This window comes from Rousettus aegyptiacus, unplaced genomic scaffold (assembly GCF_014176215.1).
Source record: "Rousettus aegyptiacus isolate mRouAeg1 unplaced genomic scaffold, mRouAeg1.p scaffold_m13_p_12, whole genome shotgun sequence".
NCBI lineage: Eukaryota > Metazoa > Chordata > Mammalia > Chiroptera > Pteropodidae > Rousettus > Rousettus aegyptiacus.
This window is the reverse complement of record NW_023416287.1, coordinates 47,171,540-47,190,821: the sequence shown is the minus strand read 5'-3', so window position 1 is coordinate 47,190,821 and position 19,282 is coordinate 47,171,540. Positions and strand designations below refer to the sequence as shown.

The 19,282-nt window shown below is 35.5% G+C and overlaps 1 protein-coding gene across 10 annotated transcripts in view; it reads right to left on the bottom strand.

Moving 5' to 3' along the window:
- PIEZO2 (piezo type mechanosensitive ion channel component 2) overlaps nucleotides 1–19,282 on the bottom strand; it is a 375,431-nt gene that overhangs the window by 235,177 nt on the left and 120,972 nt on the right. For all 10 annotated transcript variants that reach the window (XM_036229852.1, XM_016119848.2, XM_036229845.1 and 7 more), the window contains exon 3: nucleotides 9,123–9,248. In XM_036229852.1, coding sequence (XP_036085745.1) covers nucleotides 9,123–9,248 — 126 coding nt within the window. The remainder of the gene's footprint in view (nucleotides 1–9,122; nucleotides 9,249–19,282) is intronic.

Here is a 19,282-nt window from a genome sequence, read left to right as displayed (position 1 = left end):
CAGTAGAAATAATGAAACCACTATGTGAAAATTTTTGAAAATCATCCATCAAATCTTAATCCACTGCATTGCTTCATAACAGTGGTTTTGGGCTCTTCGAGGCTGATCACCCATTTAAAAACTGTAGATTATGTACTAATTACTAATGCAAGGTAATGAAAGAAAATTATTTGAAAGCTTAATTATCAATGTGACACACATGTTTGCAAAATAAATAATTTTCCAAAAAATAAATAATAAAGCAATATGCAAAACATAGGTCTATAAATGTATTATAACATTTAATCGTAATATCTTCAATATTAATATTCTATATATATTATAATGGGAATCTCTAGAAATGTTTAAATGTCTCTAAAAATGAATATAAGAGAAATTAGATTAGTAAATTCTTTGCCAATCTTCTACATCCTGAATATATTTTGAATACATGAAATCAAAAGGAATTTTCTAAATCCAAACTTCTGTTTATAAGAAACAGTTTTCATTTATGAATCCACATACCTAAGCCCTAAAATTACATATCATTTTTTTAAATGCGAAGAATACTAAACTTGTGCCATTCAATTGTTAATATTTTCTTGAATGTCATAATTATAAATGGTCCAATTTTGCTGCCTCCATTATACCCTTGAAATATCCTTCCATTTTACCATTTCTTTGAAATCATACAGTTATAGCTTTATGTTGTCTGTCTACAATTTTGAGGTTAAGTTTACTCCCATACCACAAAGACTCGCCTTAGTGCTTTTATGGTAAATAATTTACACTAGAAATGCTGCATCATGAAACTGAGGTTAGGGAAATTGTTATTTAAGCAAACACAATCGATCCCAAATCATTTTAAATTTCCTGCATTCTCATTTATCTTACAGCAAGGATTATTGTGCATGAGGTGGGGAGCAGATAAGCTGGAGAAGAACAGCATGACTATTTTTCATTTGTAGGATTTTCTTCCCTTCCATAATTACTAATAAGGACAACTAGACAAAGCACATCCTCCTCTCACAATGCCCTTTCTCCTCTTCCTTCTGTGCTACTTCCAGCTTTGTCTTTTATCTTTTCACTCCTAATTTCCCCAAATTCAAATGGGAATCCGAGTTTCCTTTAGCAAAGGAAATCAATACCAAGTTTCTTTATTTGATATATAATTTTTAAAGAGAAATAAAAACCCTTGAGTGAAAGTGTCATTCTCATATTTCCATATGAACTGAAAAGGGAAATGGTAACAATTATCAGAGTAAAATTTTCAGCAGGTACCTGAAGGGCAGACAGAAGACATTAGAACACTGTAGTTGTTCTCACTGATGGCTCAGCCATGGAGCTAGATGGTGAGGAGTCCACTGAAAATTGGTCACAAAACAAGAGTCATTCAATTTCACCTTTGTTAATTTTTTTTTTTTTTTTTTTTGCTGCTATTAATTTATTTGCTCATTCTTCAAACAATTATTGGGCAGTATACTACACATGGGCCACTGTGGTAGGTTCTCAGGTTACGAAACTAAATAAAACATGATAGTCCCTACCCTTGATCTGACTATATTCTAATGAGAAATATATAAAATCAATGATTATAACTCAGCATGAAAAGTTTGATGACCAGTGTTTAGAGTATTTGGGGAGCCAAAAGTCACTGGACTAATCCACTCAAACTTCCTGGCGGTGGTGGTCAGCACTCAAGGACGGGTCCAGTGAAGGAGAAAGAGATGGGTGGTGTAGGTAAGAACATTCTCCCAGAGGAATAACAAGAGCAAAATATGGGCAGAAAATAGGAAGATTGTAGAATTTAGGAGTGGGAAGCAAAGACGAAAGCCATGGAGCAGAGAGGAATCATGCTGGTGAGATCATCTTCCCACATTCTCTCCACCTCTTCTTTCCCTCCTAGATTTGCCCATTGCCCTGCACACACCAGCCACAGGGAGCCAGCACCCTTCTTGGTGATGTTGCAAGCTACTGTCACGATTCTCACCTTTTTATCTAATCATAACTTAACTCTTCTGTGGCTGCTCATTTTGTCCGCAACTATGATGTGGCATTGAGACAGTATAAATACACTATACCTGGCCCATACTGGGAAATGATGTGCTGAAGCTATTATCACTACTGATTTAGAGCAAAACTTACAGACAAAAATATGTTATAGAAAACAACAACAACAAACAAACAAGAAGCTGATGTGAGCTATGGTGAGGCAGAGCGAGAGTGAAAGACGCACTGGAGTGCTTGATCTGTATCAGGAACTATAAACATTTTACTTCATTTAGGAATGGGACCTATGATAAAGGAAGTGGCTCTATGCATAGGTAGAATCGAAATTCCAAAAGAAGATGGGGACGTATCTGCTTTAAAAGAATTAGAAGTCGGATTTCTCTCTTATTCCTTCTGATTTATTTCTAGATTTCTCTCTTTGATACCACTGATCCTTTCCTCCATTTGGTTGACTCAATTTCCTAAGTTTGCTATTCCATTTTTCAACTCTTGCAGTGTGTTCTTCATCTCCAGAAGTTCTATTTGGCTCCTTTTGAGGGTTTCGATCTCCTTGCTTTGTTCATCTAGTTGTTTTTTCAATTCCTGAAATTGTTGATTTAAGTTGTTTTGGATCTCATTGTTTTTTCAGAAGTACCATCCTGAATTCTCTGTCATTTAAGTTGCATATTTCCATATCTGTAAGCGTTTTTTCTGGAGATTTTTCTCTTTCTTTCTGAGATGACTTGTCACCTTGGTTGTTCATGGTGTTTAATGGACTAATTCTCTGCCTGGGCATTAATGGAAGTGTATTCTGTTGTTTTTTCAGAAAGAAGATTTATTATATAAAGGCCTCTCTTTAGCATGCTACAAAGAAGGTGCTTTTCTTTTGGTTTCCAGTAGGTGGCACCTAAGCCTCTTGGATCCCTGTTTATATAAAGCCTAAATGTCTTTTTTATTTTCTGGTAGATATTTAATCACACTTGCTACTCTCAGTTTCAGTCCTTGTCAGTGTTAGCAACAGTTTTGATAGCGTTTGCTCAGATTCTCCTTGGGTTCTGTGGTGATCAGTCTCAGAGGGCATGGGAGGAGGGGCCCTCTGGGTTAGGAGTCGAGGGCTGCGCCTCTGCCTCAGTTTTGCAGCCAGGGCTGGTAAAAATCAACTGCTGTTTCTCTGTGATCCTGTCGCACTTCTCTGCTTTCCGCCCTGATGACAGGGCCCTGCTGCCAGCCGCTAGACATTTGGGCACTTCCAATCAGGCTGATCAGGGAAGTCACCACACCTTCACCTCTCCCCTTCCTCCTACAAGGAGCAGCTTCTTTATTTTTCCTAGTCCACCGCCTGACACCGCCTGATACCCAGGGTTCTGACCTCTGGTAGCTCTTATGCGCAGATTCCACTCTCAGATGTGCTAGTGTGCAGTTTGAGTGTTTTTTTTTGTTGTTGAGTTTTAGATGTTCAGCTTATTGTTGTTTCAGGGGGAGAGATCTGAGGACATCTCTCATTCTGCCATGTTTCCTCAATCCCCCTGTCTTTTTTTATCCGAAGGTATATATATGATCCAGATGCTTTTAGGCTATTGTAGTTAAAGAAAAATTAGACTGGTGTCCTCATCCTTGAACAGATGGCTAGAAGAATTACAAATTGGTCCAGGATGTTGTGGGGGGTTTTGGTTTGTTTGTTTTTAAATTGTTGTATTGAGGGGCAGTGTCTGCTTTCAGGAAGCAAGCAAAGGAGAGGAGAAGAACAGAAATGAGAAGAATCAAGAGTCTCCCAGATGCCACCTCGCAGAGCCTCAAAGCCAGCTTTCATAAAAAAGCAGGCAGTAGAAAGTGATTTCAAAAAACGACTCTTAAACAAGCATGGGGCTAGTTTCCGTTTATATATTTTATCTCTCATTTCATAAATATTAACTCTTTCTTCCACAGTACTGTGTCAAATATGAAAAATAAAAATGAATGCCCTTAGTCTATGTAATTATTTTTATAAGGATGGACCCACCAGATGACTGCAAATTTCGAGGTCCATTTCCAATTAACGCAATTAATTATGAGCAAAGCATGAGATGAATTTCTGTTTATGTGTGCTAAGAGATAAACCACTGCCAATTGAGAGCAGAGCATCTACCAGGGTGACTCGCTCCAAGCGTCTAACTCACAATTACTGAGTCGGGGTGCTGAATCACCCTCAGTCTTGTCACAGGCTGATGTGGCTTATATTGGGACTTAGCATTGAGAGCTTCATATGTTTTGAGGATAAGAGAGCTTCAGGATTAAGTACTATTCACACCCATAACACCCTCTTGGTCAAGAGGCTTCCAGGCTGAGTTCCCTGTGCTCTTAGAATGAGAAAAGTTGGAATTCTAGATGCTCCTCCTCATAAGGGGAAGAAAGCAGCAGATATGACAGTTGTGACCCTCAGGGGAAAACTTAATCTAACTATGAATGCTGCAAATAAATAAAAGAAATATTCAATTTATCATAAAGACAAATATCCAAACAAGAGAAAATCATGGACTGAATACCAGAAAATCCTCCTTAAGTCCTATGGAACTATACTAATATGAAATCCTAGGAAGTATAATGGAGTTAACAATCCTAAATAAGTTCCACACAGAGGAGAAAAGAGTGGAAAGTCAATGCTCAGACCCCAGCTCAGATATGTGGGAGTTTTGGGCAGCTCATTTGCTCTCTCAAAGCCTGTTTCCTCATCACTGTCCTCAATGCTACCCTCATCTAGCACCACTTTCATCCCTTCCTCAATGTAACATGCAGACTAGGCACTGCATCTATACAAAAGAAAGGTGACTCCGTGGCAAAGAAAGATTTTAAAAAGGCACAGCACTGCAGGGGCAGGTCTTAGCCTCTTTGTAGGAATAAAATGATTCCCCTGTCTCCAGCTGGATCTAGCCCGGAAGAGGCTGTCCAGCCTGGTGATCAATGTCTAGGCCAGCTCGCAGCTCCCACTCACTTCCTCAGGCCTGTGGGCAGTGCACAGCTGTCCATCTGCACGGCCCTAACTACTCTAAAGTCTTGTTTAAAAAATGTAAAGGGATCATGTATATGGAGTTCCCCACTTAAAGAATATTGAAGCCAATTTGTAACTAGAAAAAAGTAGTCATTAATTACAAAAGGAATATAATGATCCCCAGGGCCCTGCAGTTAGTAGGTGCTCTACAAATAGTAGCTATTATCACTACAAATTTTTCCTTTATAGTTTTGTACTCAGAAGTTTCTTTCAATCAATGCTTTGGCACAGCACAAAAATCCAGACTGGCCTTGAAATTTCACTCACATTGCCACACATCCACCAATGAGTCAAACAAACTACTTCTATGGAATCTGTAATGACATAATTGAAACCGGGTCTACATTTATTTAAATAGTGTAGTTTTGATGGAATGAAAATATTTTAGTAAGCGGCACAACACATGTTTAAGGAAAATTTACAGAGGTTCCCCCAGCCCCATCGATTTCCTCACTTACCTATAAGAGCACCGTTTTGGAAATTAAAAAAAGAGAGAGAGAGTGAAAGAGGGGGAGGTGTGCTAAGTTTCAGTTCTGCACAATGGCACCTTTAACAAACCTGCCAGCTAGTCAAAAACTAAATAGGCTGGTTTGAAAAAATCTTTACTACTGCCAGTTAATATTCACAGGGCTCTGGGGGAACAAGAACTTTCAATAACTCGATATTTATAAATGCTACTGTTGTCCCCCAAACATGTGTCTTAGATTCCTGAGGGATACTAGGATTTTTTTTTTTTTTTTTGCCTTAATAAGGGTGAGGGTGTGTGAGTTTTAAATGGGGAGAAGAGTAGCGAGGAGAACAAAATGAAACACATATAAATGAGCACTTGGTGATCTTGAATTTGAATACCACTTAAATGTGATTGAGAAACCTGACCTGTCTGGGTTACTTCATTTTAATTTACCAATGTTTAAAACATAGAGAAAGCATTCAAAATTCACGGCATTGCTGGCCAAAACACTTTTTGTCTTTTTATTTGAAAATTTGCTACTTTATATCAAGAGATGTCAAAAGAGGCTGAACTTCCAATATGAGATATCAAAATAGCTGAGTTTCTGTTTACAACTCTAATGTGTAATCGAGACTCCAAATGCTTGAGAAACAATAACATTAGTGAGATGAAGTCAACTCTAAATTAAAAGTCACTGTTTCCATTACCCACTCTAACAGTATTTTCAGATTTTATATAACTTGATCATTAAAAAATGCTCTAGGCTGAAAACCTGGTCTGTGTCAATCTTGGACCAAACTAGTTTTCAAAGCTCTGAAGTTTGTTTGCACTTCTCTTTTATCCCTTTTCAAGAATGTATTACTTCTAAATGCTGCACATGAAATTAAACCAAAAAAATCTGTAACACCCAATGAGCCAATGTTGTTGCATGCATCACTCACTTTTCAGAAGTTTATAACTTCTGTAAACTCACTTTCAAGGTGCCTTATGGCTGGAAGTAAAGAACTCAAATTCCTTTTTTAACTCAATCATTAGCACATCCCTTCTCTGTCAGTTACTTCCTCAAAAATACCAGAATTTCACATTGTAATGTTAACTTTTGTAAAAATAAACTTCAAATTAAAATTTAACTTGGTAGATTAAAGTTTACTACTGTGATTTTATTAGATTGGCCCTTTGTGGAAAAGAAGAGCTTTTATACAGGGATGTCAAAAAAGAAAAGGGCAATACATTATATTCGGACATGTTCAAGTTAAACTACAGTGAGGAGTAACAGTAGAAAACAATTATGCATGAATCAAAATATCTCTGAGAGAGATGTGGAATAATCTTGGTATCTAGAAGCCCTCGAGAGAGGCAGATCTACCTCCCCAAAATTAGGTTGCAAGGAGTGCTTAGCAAAAGGAATGTCAAGCCTAAGATGGCCTCTTCTTTACTATTGAGAAATACAGACCTCTTCATTATCATAATGTAAGACCCATCCAAAGTATCTAGGTAATTTGGATCCTTGCCAAGGAAGGAAGATACAAAGCAGAACAAACTTACATGGGGGGGGGCAGGGGGGGTGGTTATGTGAAGTTTGTATATCTTTCTGTCTGTCTGTCTCCATTTATACCTTACAGTGGAGACTATACATAGAGTAAATACATTTACAAATGTGAAATGGAATATTGTTTTAATATTCCAATATTCCATATTACATATTTTTTGGCCTTTGTAGAATTGTGGAAAATCATCATTTTGAATAAAAAATGGAAATAACTAGACTGTTTGGGATGCATTTCACTTCCTATCTAGATACTCTCCAGTATAGTCCTTTCTACAATATCACTCAGCATCAAAAATTATTTTTACAAATGGGAAAGATATATATTGATAAAGTCAATTTTTAAAAATCTGATGAATTATAATACATCTGTGATTAAATACTCTCAGTGATGAAGAACTCATTATTCATGAAATAGCCTTTCATTCGGACATCACTTATGGTTCAAAAACCTTTCCTTGGGGTTGGTCCTGGGAATACCTTATTAAGAAATAGCCAAAGGATTTTTGACTGAGAAGCACTACAAAATAATTCTGAAATCACTTTTACTAAGTCCAAAAAATTTTAACCTGGCCAAATGTAATAAACACTCTTCATCATTCAACATAAGTTCCATTATTTAAAAGCTGTAGTTTGTCAAGTTTTTAATAATAAAGTGACTTCAAAGCCACATCTTAAAAATGAAACATGATTCAGCCTTGAAAAGGAATGAAGTACTAACATGGATGAACCTTGAAACATTATGCTAAGTGAAAGAAGCCAGACAAAAAAGGTCACATAGTGTATAATTCTATTTAGATGAATATCCAGAATAGGTAAATCTAATAGAGGCAGGAAATAAATTAGTGATTGCGTTGGATAGGTAGAGAGGGAATGGGGAATGATGCACGTGCTCATGGGCATAGGGTCTCTTTTTGGAATGATGAAGCATTCTGGAATTAGATAGTGGTGATAATTGTATGACCTAAAAATTGCTGAATTAAATTCCTTAAATGAGATAATTTATGGTATATGAATTATAACTCAATTTAAAAAACAATAAATCTTAAATCAAAAATTATTTCAATAGCCATTACTATCCAAGGAACTCTGACCTTAATAAAATGACCAAAATGAATACTAACATTAGTTCTGTAAAGTTTAGCTCTCTAAATTACCCAGTAAGGAAGAGTGAATAATTTAGGAATATGATTATACTAAAGAATCTCTCACTATATTTATGTTAATACTCTTTGATCCATAAAAAATTTTGACCCCCTTTTTATTTTACAGGGAAGTGTAGGTTTACTTCAAATTACTTGTGCTTACACTTTTGAAAGATCAGGAAAATTCAAATGCACAAATGGGTTTTTCAGAGAAAAACAGACAATTTTGAACTGTTATTATAGACTATTTTATATTACAGGGTTTCTGAAGATTTAATTAAAACATGTGAATTGTATTCCATATACTTGAAATGCTTCTGTTTTTTCAAATGACAATCACACATACTACAAAAGCTGAAGCAGAATTTATCTGATGGCACATTAATTTTGGAAAGATGAAAGAAACTACCTAGATAAAACATATATGTATTGAATTTTTATGATTATAACTTCAACATATAATGTATATAAGACATATTATTTTTCTTTGAATAGAAAAAAATAACTTTCTGTTTGAAAAAGAAACTATATGTGTCATTTCCCACAAAGACATATGAAACCTTACATTATGCTTTAGGATATGATTTAGGTCATGGTTATACAATGATATTCAACTTTTATATTCTTATTTGTCATGTTAGAAATGGTACATGTCTTGTCTCTTTAGCTGGAGTATAAGCTCCAGGAGCTGTATGTAAATTTAGGTGTTTTTTGTTTTTTGTTTTTGTTTTTATTCTCAATGATAATGTTCTACATACAGATAGGGGCCTAATATCTAATATACATTGAATATTCATTAATTAAGTTGCTCTCATTACCCAACTGTCCATAGCAAAGTTTCTTTATATGTGTTATATACTGAATTGTCAAATGACCAAAAATTGCCATGAATTTTTAATGTAATTAATAATTGTATAGATTTCTATTAACATTATGACACATAGCTTTATTGTGCACATGCATAATATGAAAAAAATTAACACTTACAGTTGTAACCAGGTGCAATACGCTGTTGAGCTTCAAGACTAGCCAATGTGATATGAAAAATGATGTGCAGCAACAGGAAGGAAAGACTGGTGAAGCACAGAGACTTTAGTAACCGTCCCGTATGTCCTAGGGGATAAAAGCACAGAGATTGTGAGAGAACTTCATTCTGACCTTTGCACAGTTCCACACAGAACACGTTTCTATACAATCTGTGACACAGACTGACTCAAAAGTATATGAAGTGTAACAATTTTTTTTTAATTGTTCATCCAAAGCTAAAAGCCATCTTATTCTCTTTGTAAAATTATACAATTAACATTGATTAAAAAATCAATGTAAAAGAAAAATGCTCTCCTATTTATCACGTTACCATGAAATGAAACCACAAATATCTCCTGGCCCAGAAAATTTTATAAGGGCATTCTGCCAACTTTGTAAGAACAGATAATCCCTATCTAATAAAAGTGGTTCCAGAAAATAAAATAAAAAAATGTTTCCTAAAATATTTTATAAGGTTAAGTAACGTTAATTTCAAAATTAAGTAAGTCTAGAAAAGGAAAAGAAAGGAAATTAAAAATGCATTTTACATATAAACATAGACAAAAAATATTTTAAAAGATATTTGCTAACCAACTGAAATACCATAGGAAAAAAATAATACATCATAATAAGCTGTGATTTGTTGCAGAAAAACAAGACTGACTTAATATTAACAAATCTAAAAGTGTAAGTCACACATTAGCAGGCTGAATCGTGATTATCCCAATTGATACAGAAGAAGTACTTTATAAAGTTCAAAATTTATTCACTCTAAAAGAAAATAACACTCAGAAAACTGAAAATAGAAGGAAATAGCCTTAGTATGATAAAGAATTTATACCATAACTAAAGCAAACAGCCATGTATGGTAAAATTTTAGACATAGCATTTTAATGACAGAGAATGAAATGATCAAGGGTACTTGATATCATTGCCACTTAACATACCAGTGGGTGTACTGGCCCATGCCATAAAATAAGAAAAAAAGAAAATGAAAAGTTGTAATAACTGGAATTATTTGCAGACAATATGATCAAATAGAATTATTTGCAGATAATATTATCATCAATATAAAATGTCAACTGAATCCACAGACTAAATTAGAACGAATACAAGAAAATGATTCAGACACAATATTATCTTACAGAAATCAATATAGCTCCTCTACATGAATAGTAATCTAGTAAAAAACAAGATACAACTTCAATTTGTCAATGTGTCAGTTGGCTAGTCTATATCCCTAGTCATTTAACAAAACACTAATCTAAATGTTGCTCTAAGTTTACAGATATGGTAGAAATCCATAATCAATAAACTTTAAGTAAAGATATTATTCTTGAAAAGCTGGGCAGGCCTGATTAAATCAGTTGGAAGGCCTGAAAAAGCTGAGGAAAGAGGGGAGAGGGTTTGGAAAGAAATTCTGTCACCTGTGGACAATGGCTTCGACCTGTGTCCATGCATTTCAGCTTGCCCAGTGATGATCCTTCCTTCCTGATAGCAGTCTACCTTATAGATTTTGAACTTCTTTAGCCAGCTTACATAATCAATAGTGCAAGCCAAATTCCTAATTTATTAGTCTAATAAAAATAAAATAACAAATAAAAATATCTAAGAATTAACCTTAACAAGGAATGCATAAGACCTCTACGGACAAAATTGTAAAAATAGTAAAACAAATAAGAAGACCTGAATAAATAGATTTGCCACATTTCCGAATGAGATGACTTAATACAATAAAATAATTTTTTCCCCTCCAAATCTAGTCTAAAAATTCAACATAATTTTAAATATAATGCCAGTAGAAACTTCAGGCCTTCAATAAACATATTTTAAAATACATATGAAAAGATTTTTTTTAGGAATTCAACAAATTTATTTAAAATATATATTTGGTAGAATAGAACTCTATAAATTGCTAGGTCGCTTTTGAAATTCTGAGACATAAGACCAAAAGTGGATGAGGTTTGCTATAAACCCATAAGTTAAAACAAAACAAACAAATAGTAACTAAGATTCCTTACGCAGAGGGAAAAAATCTCAAATGGAATACCATACAGAGCTCAGAAAAGAACAATCTACTCATATAAACTTGATAAATGGCAAAGTTGACTCCAGAAGTCAAGAGGAAAGAATAAACTATTTAGCAAATGAAATATGGGATAATAACTTTGTGCCTTTGCTGTAAGAATTACCTTCTACAACAAGACCCCAAAACATAAACTATACAGCAAAATGAATGACAAATTTGATTTCAATACAACTTAAGATTCAACAAATGACACTATAAAAATCACAGACAGGTGATTAGTTGGGATATTCAAAATATACAAGAAATTAATGTTTAGAATAAAGAATGCCTGCATATCAACAAGAAAAAAGATACGATCCCAAATTACTTGACATACAAAGATGAGGAAAATATGACTAATTTTCAAGATAAAAGACAATATAGTTAATCTTAAAATTACCTAAATGTTGGAATTATTAGAAAATGATTTGAAAACATCCATTATAACCACCTTCCCTAAGGTAAAGGTAAACAGTCTTGAAATGAATGATAAGGTAAAAGTTGTCAGTGGAGAAATTACAATAAATGAATAAATATGAAATTTTAGAATTGAAAAAAATACATCTGAAATTTAAAATTCATTTGATAGGCTCAATAGTAGAACAGAGATAATAAATGAATGAGTCAGTAAATTTGAAGAAACAAATATAAATTATGTATGAATAACAAAGAACAAAAGATTGGGGGAAAAATTCCTCAGAGACTTGAGGATTAAAAGATCTATGAATTGTCACCAGAGTTATCAAAAAAGAGAGAGACTGGTGCAAAAAAAAAAAAAAAGTTTAATAGCTAAAAATTCACCAAATTTGGTGAAGTTATTATTCGCACATTCAATAAGTTTGGCAAACACATAATAACCAAAGGAATCTAAAGGTAAAGAAAAAATCCTGAAAACAGCAAGAAAAAATATGTATGCCCACATATTTTCATCACAAACAATGAAGACCAGAATACAGTGGAAAATCATCTTTCAAGTTATGAAAGAAAATAACAATAAGTCCAGAATTCTATAACCTGTGAACATGTCCTTCAGGAATGAAGGCAAAAATGACATTCTCAGTTGAATGAAAACTAAGTATTTGAAAGCAGGAGATCTTCTCTAAAAGAAATGCTGAAGTATGTTCTCTAGGCTGAAGGGAAATGGTACCAAAGGAAAATTTGGAACTTTAATCCTGAAGAAGAGCAACAGAAGAGAAATGAATGGAAAATTCTTGTTTTCACACACACACACACACACACACACACTCCTAATTACAGCTATGTTTCAATTAATTCATGACATTTCTAGAAATAATCTAGGTTTTTTTGAGTTTGGGAAATATGTATGCAGACATCATTGAGGATACTTTGTTGCCTATGTATTTTGAGTACTCACTTTTATTTATACAAGAAATATGAGTTATCTGAAGATATATCACCTAATAAAACAATCACTCATAATTAGAAATGTAAGAAAATGGGTTATATATTAAAAAGGATAAAATATATAAGTGCTAATTTAAGATGATTTGCAAAAGTAATCCAGATAGCGAATTCACAAAATAGGCAATTTATGGCCAGAATGACATGGTACTGAACTGTCTACATACTATTTTCCAATGATTATCAGAATGCCAAAGCAGAAGAAATTCGATATTCATAGAAGGAATAAATAACAAAGAAAGAAGTAGTTTTTTCAATAAATTTTACTTGGGTTTTATTTTTCACTTTTTTTTTTATAATATATTTATTCAAATAGAGCTTAAAAAAACGATTGTTGCATCATAGACTGCATTCAAGAACTGGGTTTTAAACATAGGTATAAATCAAACTCCTCATTTATTATACTTTCAAAAGTAAATCAGAGGTTACTGCTTTAGCCAATGTTTCCAATTTTCTAGCTTTCAAGTGATTTTAAATGTGACATATAAATGTGGCAGATTCTGGTTCTCATGATTGTATTAATATTTGTAAGCTAATTTGGAAATTTTCCACTTAAGAAATAACCCTGTCTAAAATCCCAGCAATTCTTGAGGGAGCACTCTGAGCCTTGTGGTAATTACCTTTTTGGTAAAAATATAACAGCAAAAGGTTTCATTGATACTGGCTTAAAGATAAGTTAATGAATCAAATTCAAATTCAGTGAGATTTTGAAGAGTTTTATATATATTGCGAAGTTTTCTTCAGCTTACCCCCAAGATCTCTTTATTACTTATTTACAACTTAATTATAAAAACCTAGAAGTACCATATAGATAATATATTTGGCATTTAGGATTAAAAAAAATACCTTGGAGAACAAGTATATTTGAAGTGTTGCCCACAATGTTATGTTCCGGACAGAACAAATGAAAAGCAATTTGATATATAAAAATGAGAGTTTTCTTTTTAATTTATAATGAGGTTAAATAGAACTGAATAGAGTCTGCTAGGACTTCAAAATAAGCTAAGCAGTCAAGCTTTTAGGTTGATTATGTGAAGTTGCTAATACTAACCATTTTGATTTACAAGAATGGTCATTTCAGTGCTATCAAACTAACACAAATGAAGAAAAGGTACACACTCATTGAGGTCATCATTCCAGCACTCCTCAAAACCCTCTTTTGGTTAAAAGAGTGAATCACAGAGAGGCTTCTGGGAACATGAAAGCCAATGGAAGAATGAATGACTAGATCATTTCCCCTAAATTTCTTCCCACCTTTACAAATTGGACTTAAAGCTCCCACTGAGTGTCTCCAAGTGAAACTTGGACTTCCCTAACTGCACCCCCACCTCCTAATCTTCCCTTGTAAAAACTTAATTTTCTATGTCCAATTTTTTGGCATATTGTTGGAGCCGAAAAAGTTTGTTTCCCTTCTTTCCCTTCCCATTTGGATCTATCATTTATTACTCTGGCTTATTTAATAAATTTTAAAGTGTTGTAATCTCTTCTAAATGATTCCCCACAATGAAGTAACACTATAATCAGAGACAAAAATAGTGACAGCAAGAAAAACTTTGCTCTGGCTATATAGGGAAATGACAGCTAAGGGCCAGGAGAAGAGGACGTGAAGCTGCCAGCCTCACAAGTGTCCACTCCTCCTCTCCTTCAAAACTTACCATTCACGATCCCACTTCTTCTACATCTTTCCTTACCACTTTGACCCAAAAGGACCTTTTTATAACTCATATATTACATACTGTCTGTATCTGGCACTTCGGAATATATATTTTATAATATTAGTCCTAGGTTGGGTTACCAGGGAACAAACTATGAGATTGAGATTGGTGTGCAGGAAGTAATTGAGAGAGCTCTCTGCCACAGCAGTGAGTGATTAAGGGTGTGATGGAGGCACACCTGCGTCAGGAGAGAATCTGTACTTGTAGGGGAGCCCTCAGTTGGTCCTTGGGGAGCTTTGGAGCCAGAATGGCCCTTTAGAGCTGTGTAGAATTGAGGCAAGGAGGCTAAGCCTTGACTCAATTCTAGACAGCTATACACAACCCCATCATTAGCCAGAAATTAGATGTAAGCTGTCCCCAGAGATGGGTGATACTTGGGCAAGGCAGCTTCCTAGACTTAAAGATAATTTTTTCTATGAGTAGACATGAGTCAAGACTCCAAGAAACGGGGGAAATAAGTGCCATGGTCATTGAGGAAGATCGAATGGCACCCCACAGAGCCACTAGGTCATCTTGTTCTAGACATTTATTGTACTCAGATAAGCTTCCTGAAGGCAAGAGCACCCTCTAGCCTAGGATCTCAAGCTTAGCAGGTACCTCATGGCTAAATATCTGTGGGGCAAGAAGCGGGCCTGAGGGCATGAAGCTGCAGAGCCTCTCATCTCCAAAAAACACCAGGGCCCAGGAATTCCAGGAGCTGGTGTAGTTCTTGTTTTGTGGTACCTCTTTTGCTCTAAACACATAAAAATAATAGATAAAATATGAAGCAGATCACTAGAAATACATACCAGGCACCAGCCTAATATAAATATCTCTAAAGGTCAGAAATGGAAGAGAAATGCAAACTATTTGCAGGCTGGTCTTGAAGCAGGCAGTGGGAATCAAATTTGGTTTTCTGGTAAAAACTGAATTACATGCTCAGTGTAAATAAAGAGGCCATCATTAGGAACACTGATTAAAACAAGGGTTTTGTTACAAATCCAAGCTTCACAGATTTCACAAGGATGCTGGAAAAGAATTTGCTCCTGATCACTTTTTGATCTGTGGCTTACAATGAGCTGTGTGCTTAGAGAGGAGGGAGAACATAGATATGACATATGGAGCAAGCCCAAATCCCCCACATCATCAAACGACAAGTCTCTCAACCAGTAGGACATGACTTAATTCTCCACTGGGATCCCATGGGTCCAGGTAAGAACAACTGCAAAAGCATTAGAAAGAGAGAAAAACACAAGGGTGTAGAGAAAGAGAATGCTAAAGGGAGAGCAAGAGAGAGGAAGAGACTGAGACAAAGAAAAATTTCTGCTTCTATATGAGCAAACAAACTATAATTCAAAAACACATAAGGAAACAAAGCCAGAACAGATGATTGGGACATGCATTTACCATAGGTAAAATGAAAATTATGAAACATAGTAAAAATGACTTCAAACTAAGTTGCATGAAATCCTTAAATCTTGAAAAGTGAATAAGAAATTATTTTTTAAAAAATAGAAATGAAATAAAGCAGATGGCACTGAACAAAGCAACTATCTGTCTTAGAAATTAAAAATATAAAACCAGATCAATACATAGGCCAAACCCTAGATTGGATAGAGACAAAGATAGTGAATTGGATGACAGTACTGAGGAGTTCACCCAAAACTCAGCACAAACTAACAAATAAGTTGGGAGCAGCAATTGGGAGACATAGACGGTAGACAGAGAATTTGATATACATCATTAGGATTTCCAGGAAAGCAGCACGAACAATGAAAGCAGTAGTTGATGTATGGTCTTCTATTTTTATTTGTTAATTTATTCATGCAACAAACAATCGTTTCACAACTACTACATGTAATGGCTACATTCCAGTAAAACCTTATTTATGGATGTAGAAATTTGAATTTCATGTAATTTTCATATGTCATGAAATAATTCTTTTTTTTCTGGCCACTTAAAAATTAGCTCATGAGCCATACAAAAAAAGTGGAGGGTAGAGGCAGATTTTGCCTGCAGGCTGCAGTTTATTGACCCCTGCCCTAGATGAAGAAAATACACTTGAAAGCAAAATGTTCATAGTATGGGGCGGCTGGGGGCGGGGGGGGAACTGTGCTTTGATATTCAAGAAATTTCCTGGAATTCCACTGATTCCATGATAGCTGGGGGTCACCCCCCAACATGGAGAATAAACAAAGCTGAGTGGTGACTCCTTCACACCAAGTCCTAAACACTGGTACTCACTTTTTGCATTCACATGGCTCAGGTCCCTGGAGAAGATTCCCACCCCCTGCCCCTCAAACACTTTCACTTTCTCTAATCTCATCATTTCTAAAAGGAAATCAGGCCCAAAATCAAAACTTGAGTAGCAAATATATGCCTAATTCTTAGTATTATGAGGTAGTTGTCTGGTTGTGATGTTTTATTAGAGGGAAAAATATTCAGGTATATACATTAATACATATGGAATCTTGTATAAGACCCGTTAAAAGTTCCTGCTAAAGTCTGAAAAGTCAAACTATAAAAAGGAGGTCAAACTAGATCATTCCATTTAAGGACTCCAAATTAAATGGCTTTCCTTGTACACTCTCATGGCTCTCCATGGGTAGGTTTAGCAGAAAACATCCCAATACAAACACCCAGTGAATATATGAAAAATTTTCTTTAGTAGGATCAATGGATTAACCAGTTCCACTTGAAGAGAGGAAGGCATTTCCAAGTGCAGTTAGCACTGAGGCTTCCTCTTGAATGGGTAATGCCTTTGCATGGCATCAAGGTCTGGCTTAAGAAAACAGATTCAAACACAGGGGAAAATTGCTCAGCCCTCTGCAGAGCCACTTCAGTGACCAGCCTTGTCCTTGTCCTTGCAGACCTTCCTTCTGGAGGGTGGAACAACACTTGGAGGCTGAATGATGCAGTGAGGTTTAAGAATGTGTATGATATTTACTAGATCACTGAGGAAAGTTTTCATGTAAAAGTGAAACCCCTGAATTGGGGCTTTTTGCCAATTCAGTAAATATCCTATAGGACTAAGGAAAGAGAGTTAGTCACTGTTTCGTTTTGCTTCTTTAAAAAACAAACAAACAAACAAACAAACAAACAAAAATCATGTTATGATTTCTGCAATTTTGACCCTAAACAACTGATGGTTTCCATGTTCAGAGCCTGAGAAGATTAGAGTATGAGTGTGGGCCTGCCCACTGCAGACACCTGCTGACTGCAGACATTGTCCTACAGAACGGTCTTGCTCCACACCCCTGTGAGTCCCCAAGGCCCTGCATATGGCCCATGGGGAGGAGTTGTCAGTAGTGACACCCCTGAGCATGGGTCAGTTATATTGCTCTCTGGTTCCCCTTAGGTAGAAATCCTGTAAACTTCAGAGGGAAACAAAAAGAGAGAAGAACTAACTTAGATGTGTACCAGAAAGGGCGCTGAAATGTCCTGACTGGAGACCCTGCTCCACTCAACCTCTGGTTCAGAAATTTCACAAATTTCCCAGACTGAGTTGCCCACCTCCGTGTTTATCCTCAAAGAGACCACTTAGCAACTCATCTGGAATGGGGAGTAGCTGTTTGGAATAAAACCTTAGTCATTTTTAGATGATTTAAAATATGAAAAGTATGGTTTGATGTCCATACATTTACTTTCAGCCTCATTGTTCTAGAGAGTTGAGTTAGAGAAAATATGGAACGGAAAAAATACAAAATAATAATAATAATAATAATAATAATAATAATAATATAATATGCAAAAAAAATCTGCTCTCCTAATCAAGCTTTCAGAATCAGAAGGGAGACATTTTTTAAAGAAATGTTTAGGTTAATGGGTCTCATTTCTGAGAACTTCAGTTATATTAATCATTCATTGTTCAAGAAAGGAAAAAGCATCCTTCTAAAATTTGTGTTTCGCCAAACTCTCACTGCATTCAACACAATGCAGTTTTGTCAGAGGACAATCCATTCCATCATATTGCTCCAGATAGCTGATTTGTGCATTTACTAACATAGACCAGACTAAAAGCTTCTTGAAGGTAAGAGTCAAATATGACACCTCTCTAGACACTCCCAATTACCTAGCACAGCGCTTCACACATAAGAGATCCATTAAATGGTTACTGAAAGTATATAATAATAAATAAAAATCACATAAATGAGAAAAGGTGGTCCTTGTGTACCGATCTCAATATATGTTGGCAGGAAAGTTTTATATCAAGCCAACAAGAAGTCCTCTTATTTCTTATTTTATTAGGCCAATTTGCTTAATTCTGCACCAAGGGATCTGCAAATGGTAATGAATGGGAGAAAATAATTAGGTTATTGGGTTCATTCCCCTCCAAGGCAGGCTTATTCCCCATGGATCGTTCTTCTAGCAGATAGCTTTATATGTCTCCTGCACAATTATCCTTCAATTCCTTTAGGAAAACAATGAATTTGACTCTGAAAAATGTTTACCCTGCTACACTTCATTCTCATAATACTTTGCCTTTGTCTTTTTTTTTTTCTTTCACATCTATTTTCAAGAAGTCTAGTTCTCTATTTATTGAGTGTCAGGTATGAATAGCTGCATAAAGGAGTTATTACACCTTCAGCTTTACACCGATGGAGATGTAGAACCTCAGGAGTGCTGGAGAAGTCACCACACACCTGAGACTGGTGGTCATCAAGGGCAGGTGTGGATTAGTGCCTGACAGCAATGCTTTCAGCTGGCCACCACCTTCATCAAGTTTTTTATACATCTGCTTTTCACTGGTGTGAGATGCTCAGCCTAGTTGGCCAGGATAGTCTTTTTGTCCTGGCTGGTTCATCAGGAGGGTTTTTGTATGCTGTAATCTTCTTGTTTTCTCCCATAGGGAACACGTACCAGGTTATTATGACTAACTGCCTTGTGACCTGCTATGTTTACTCTCTCTAACCCTGAGCTTCCTTCTCAGGCTGTGA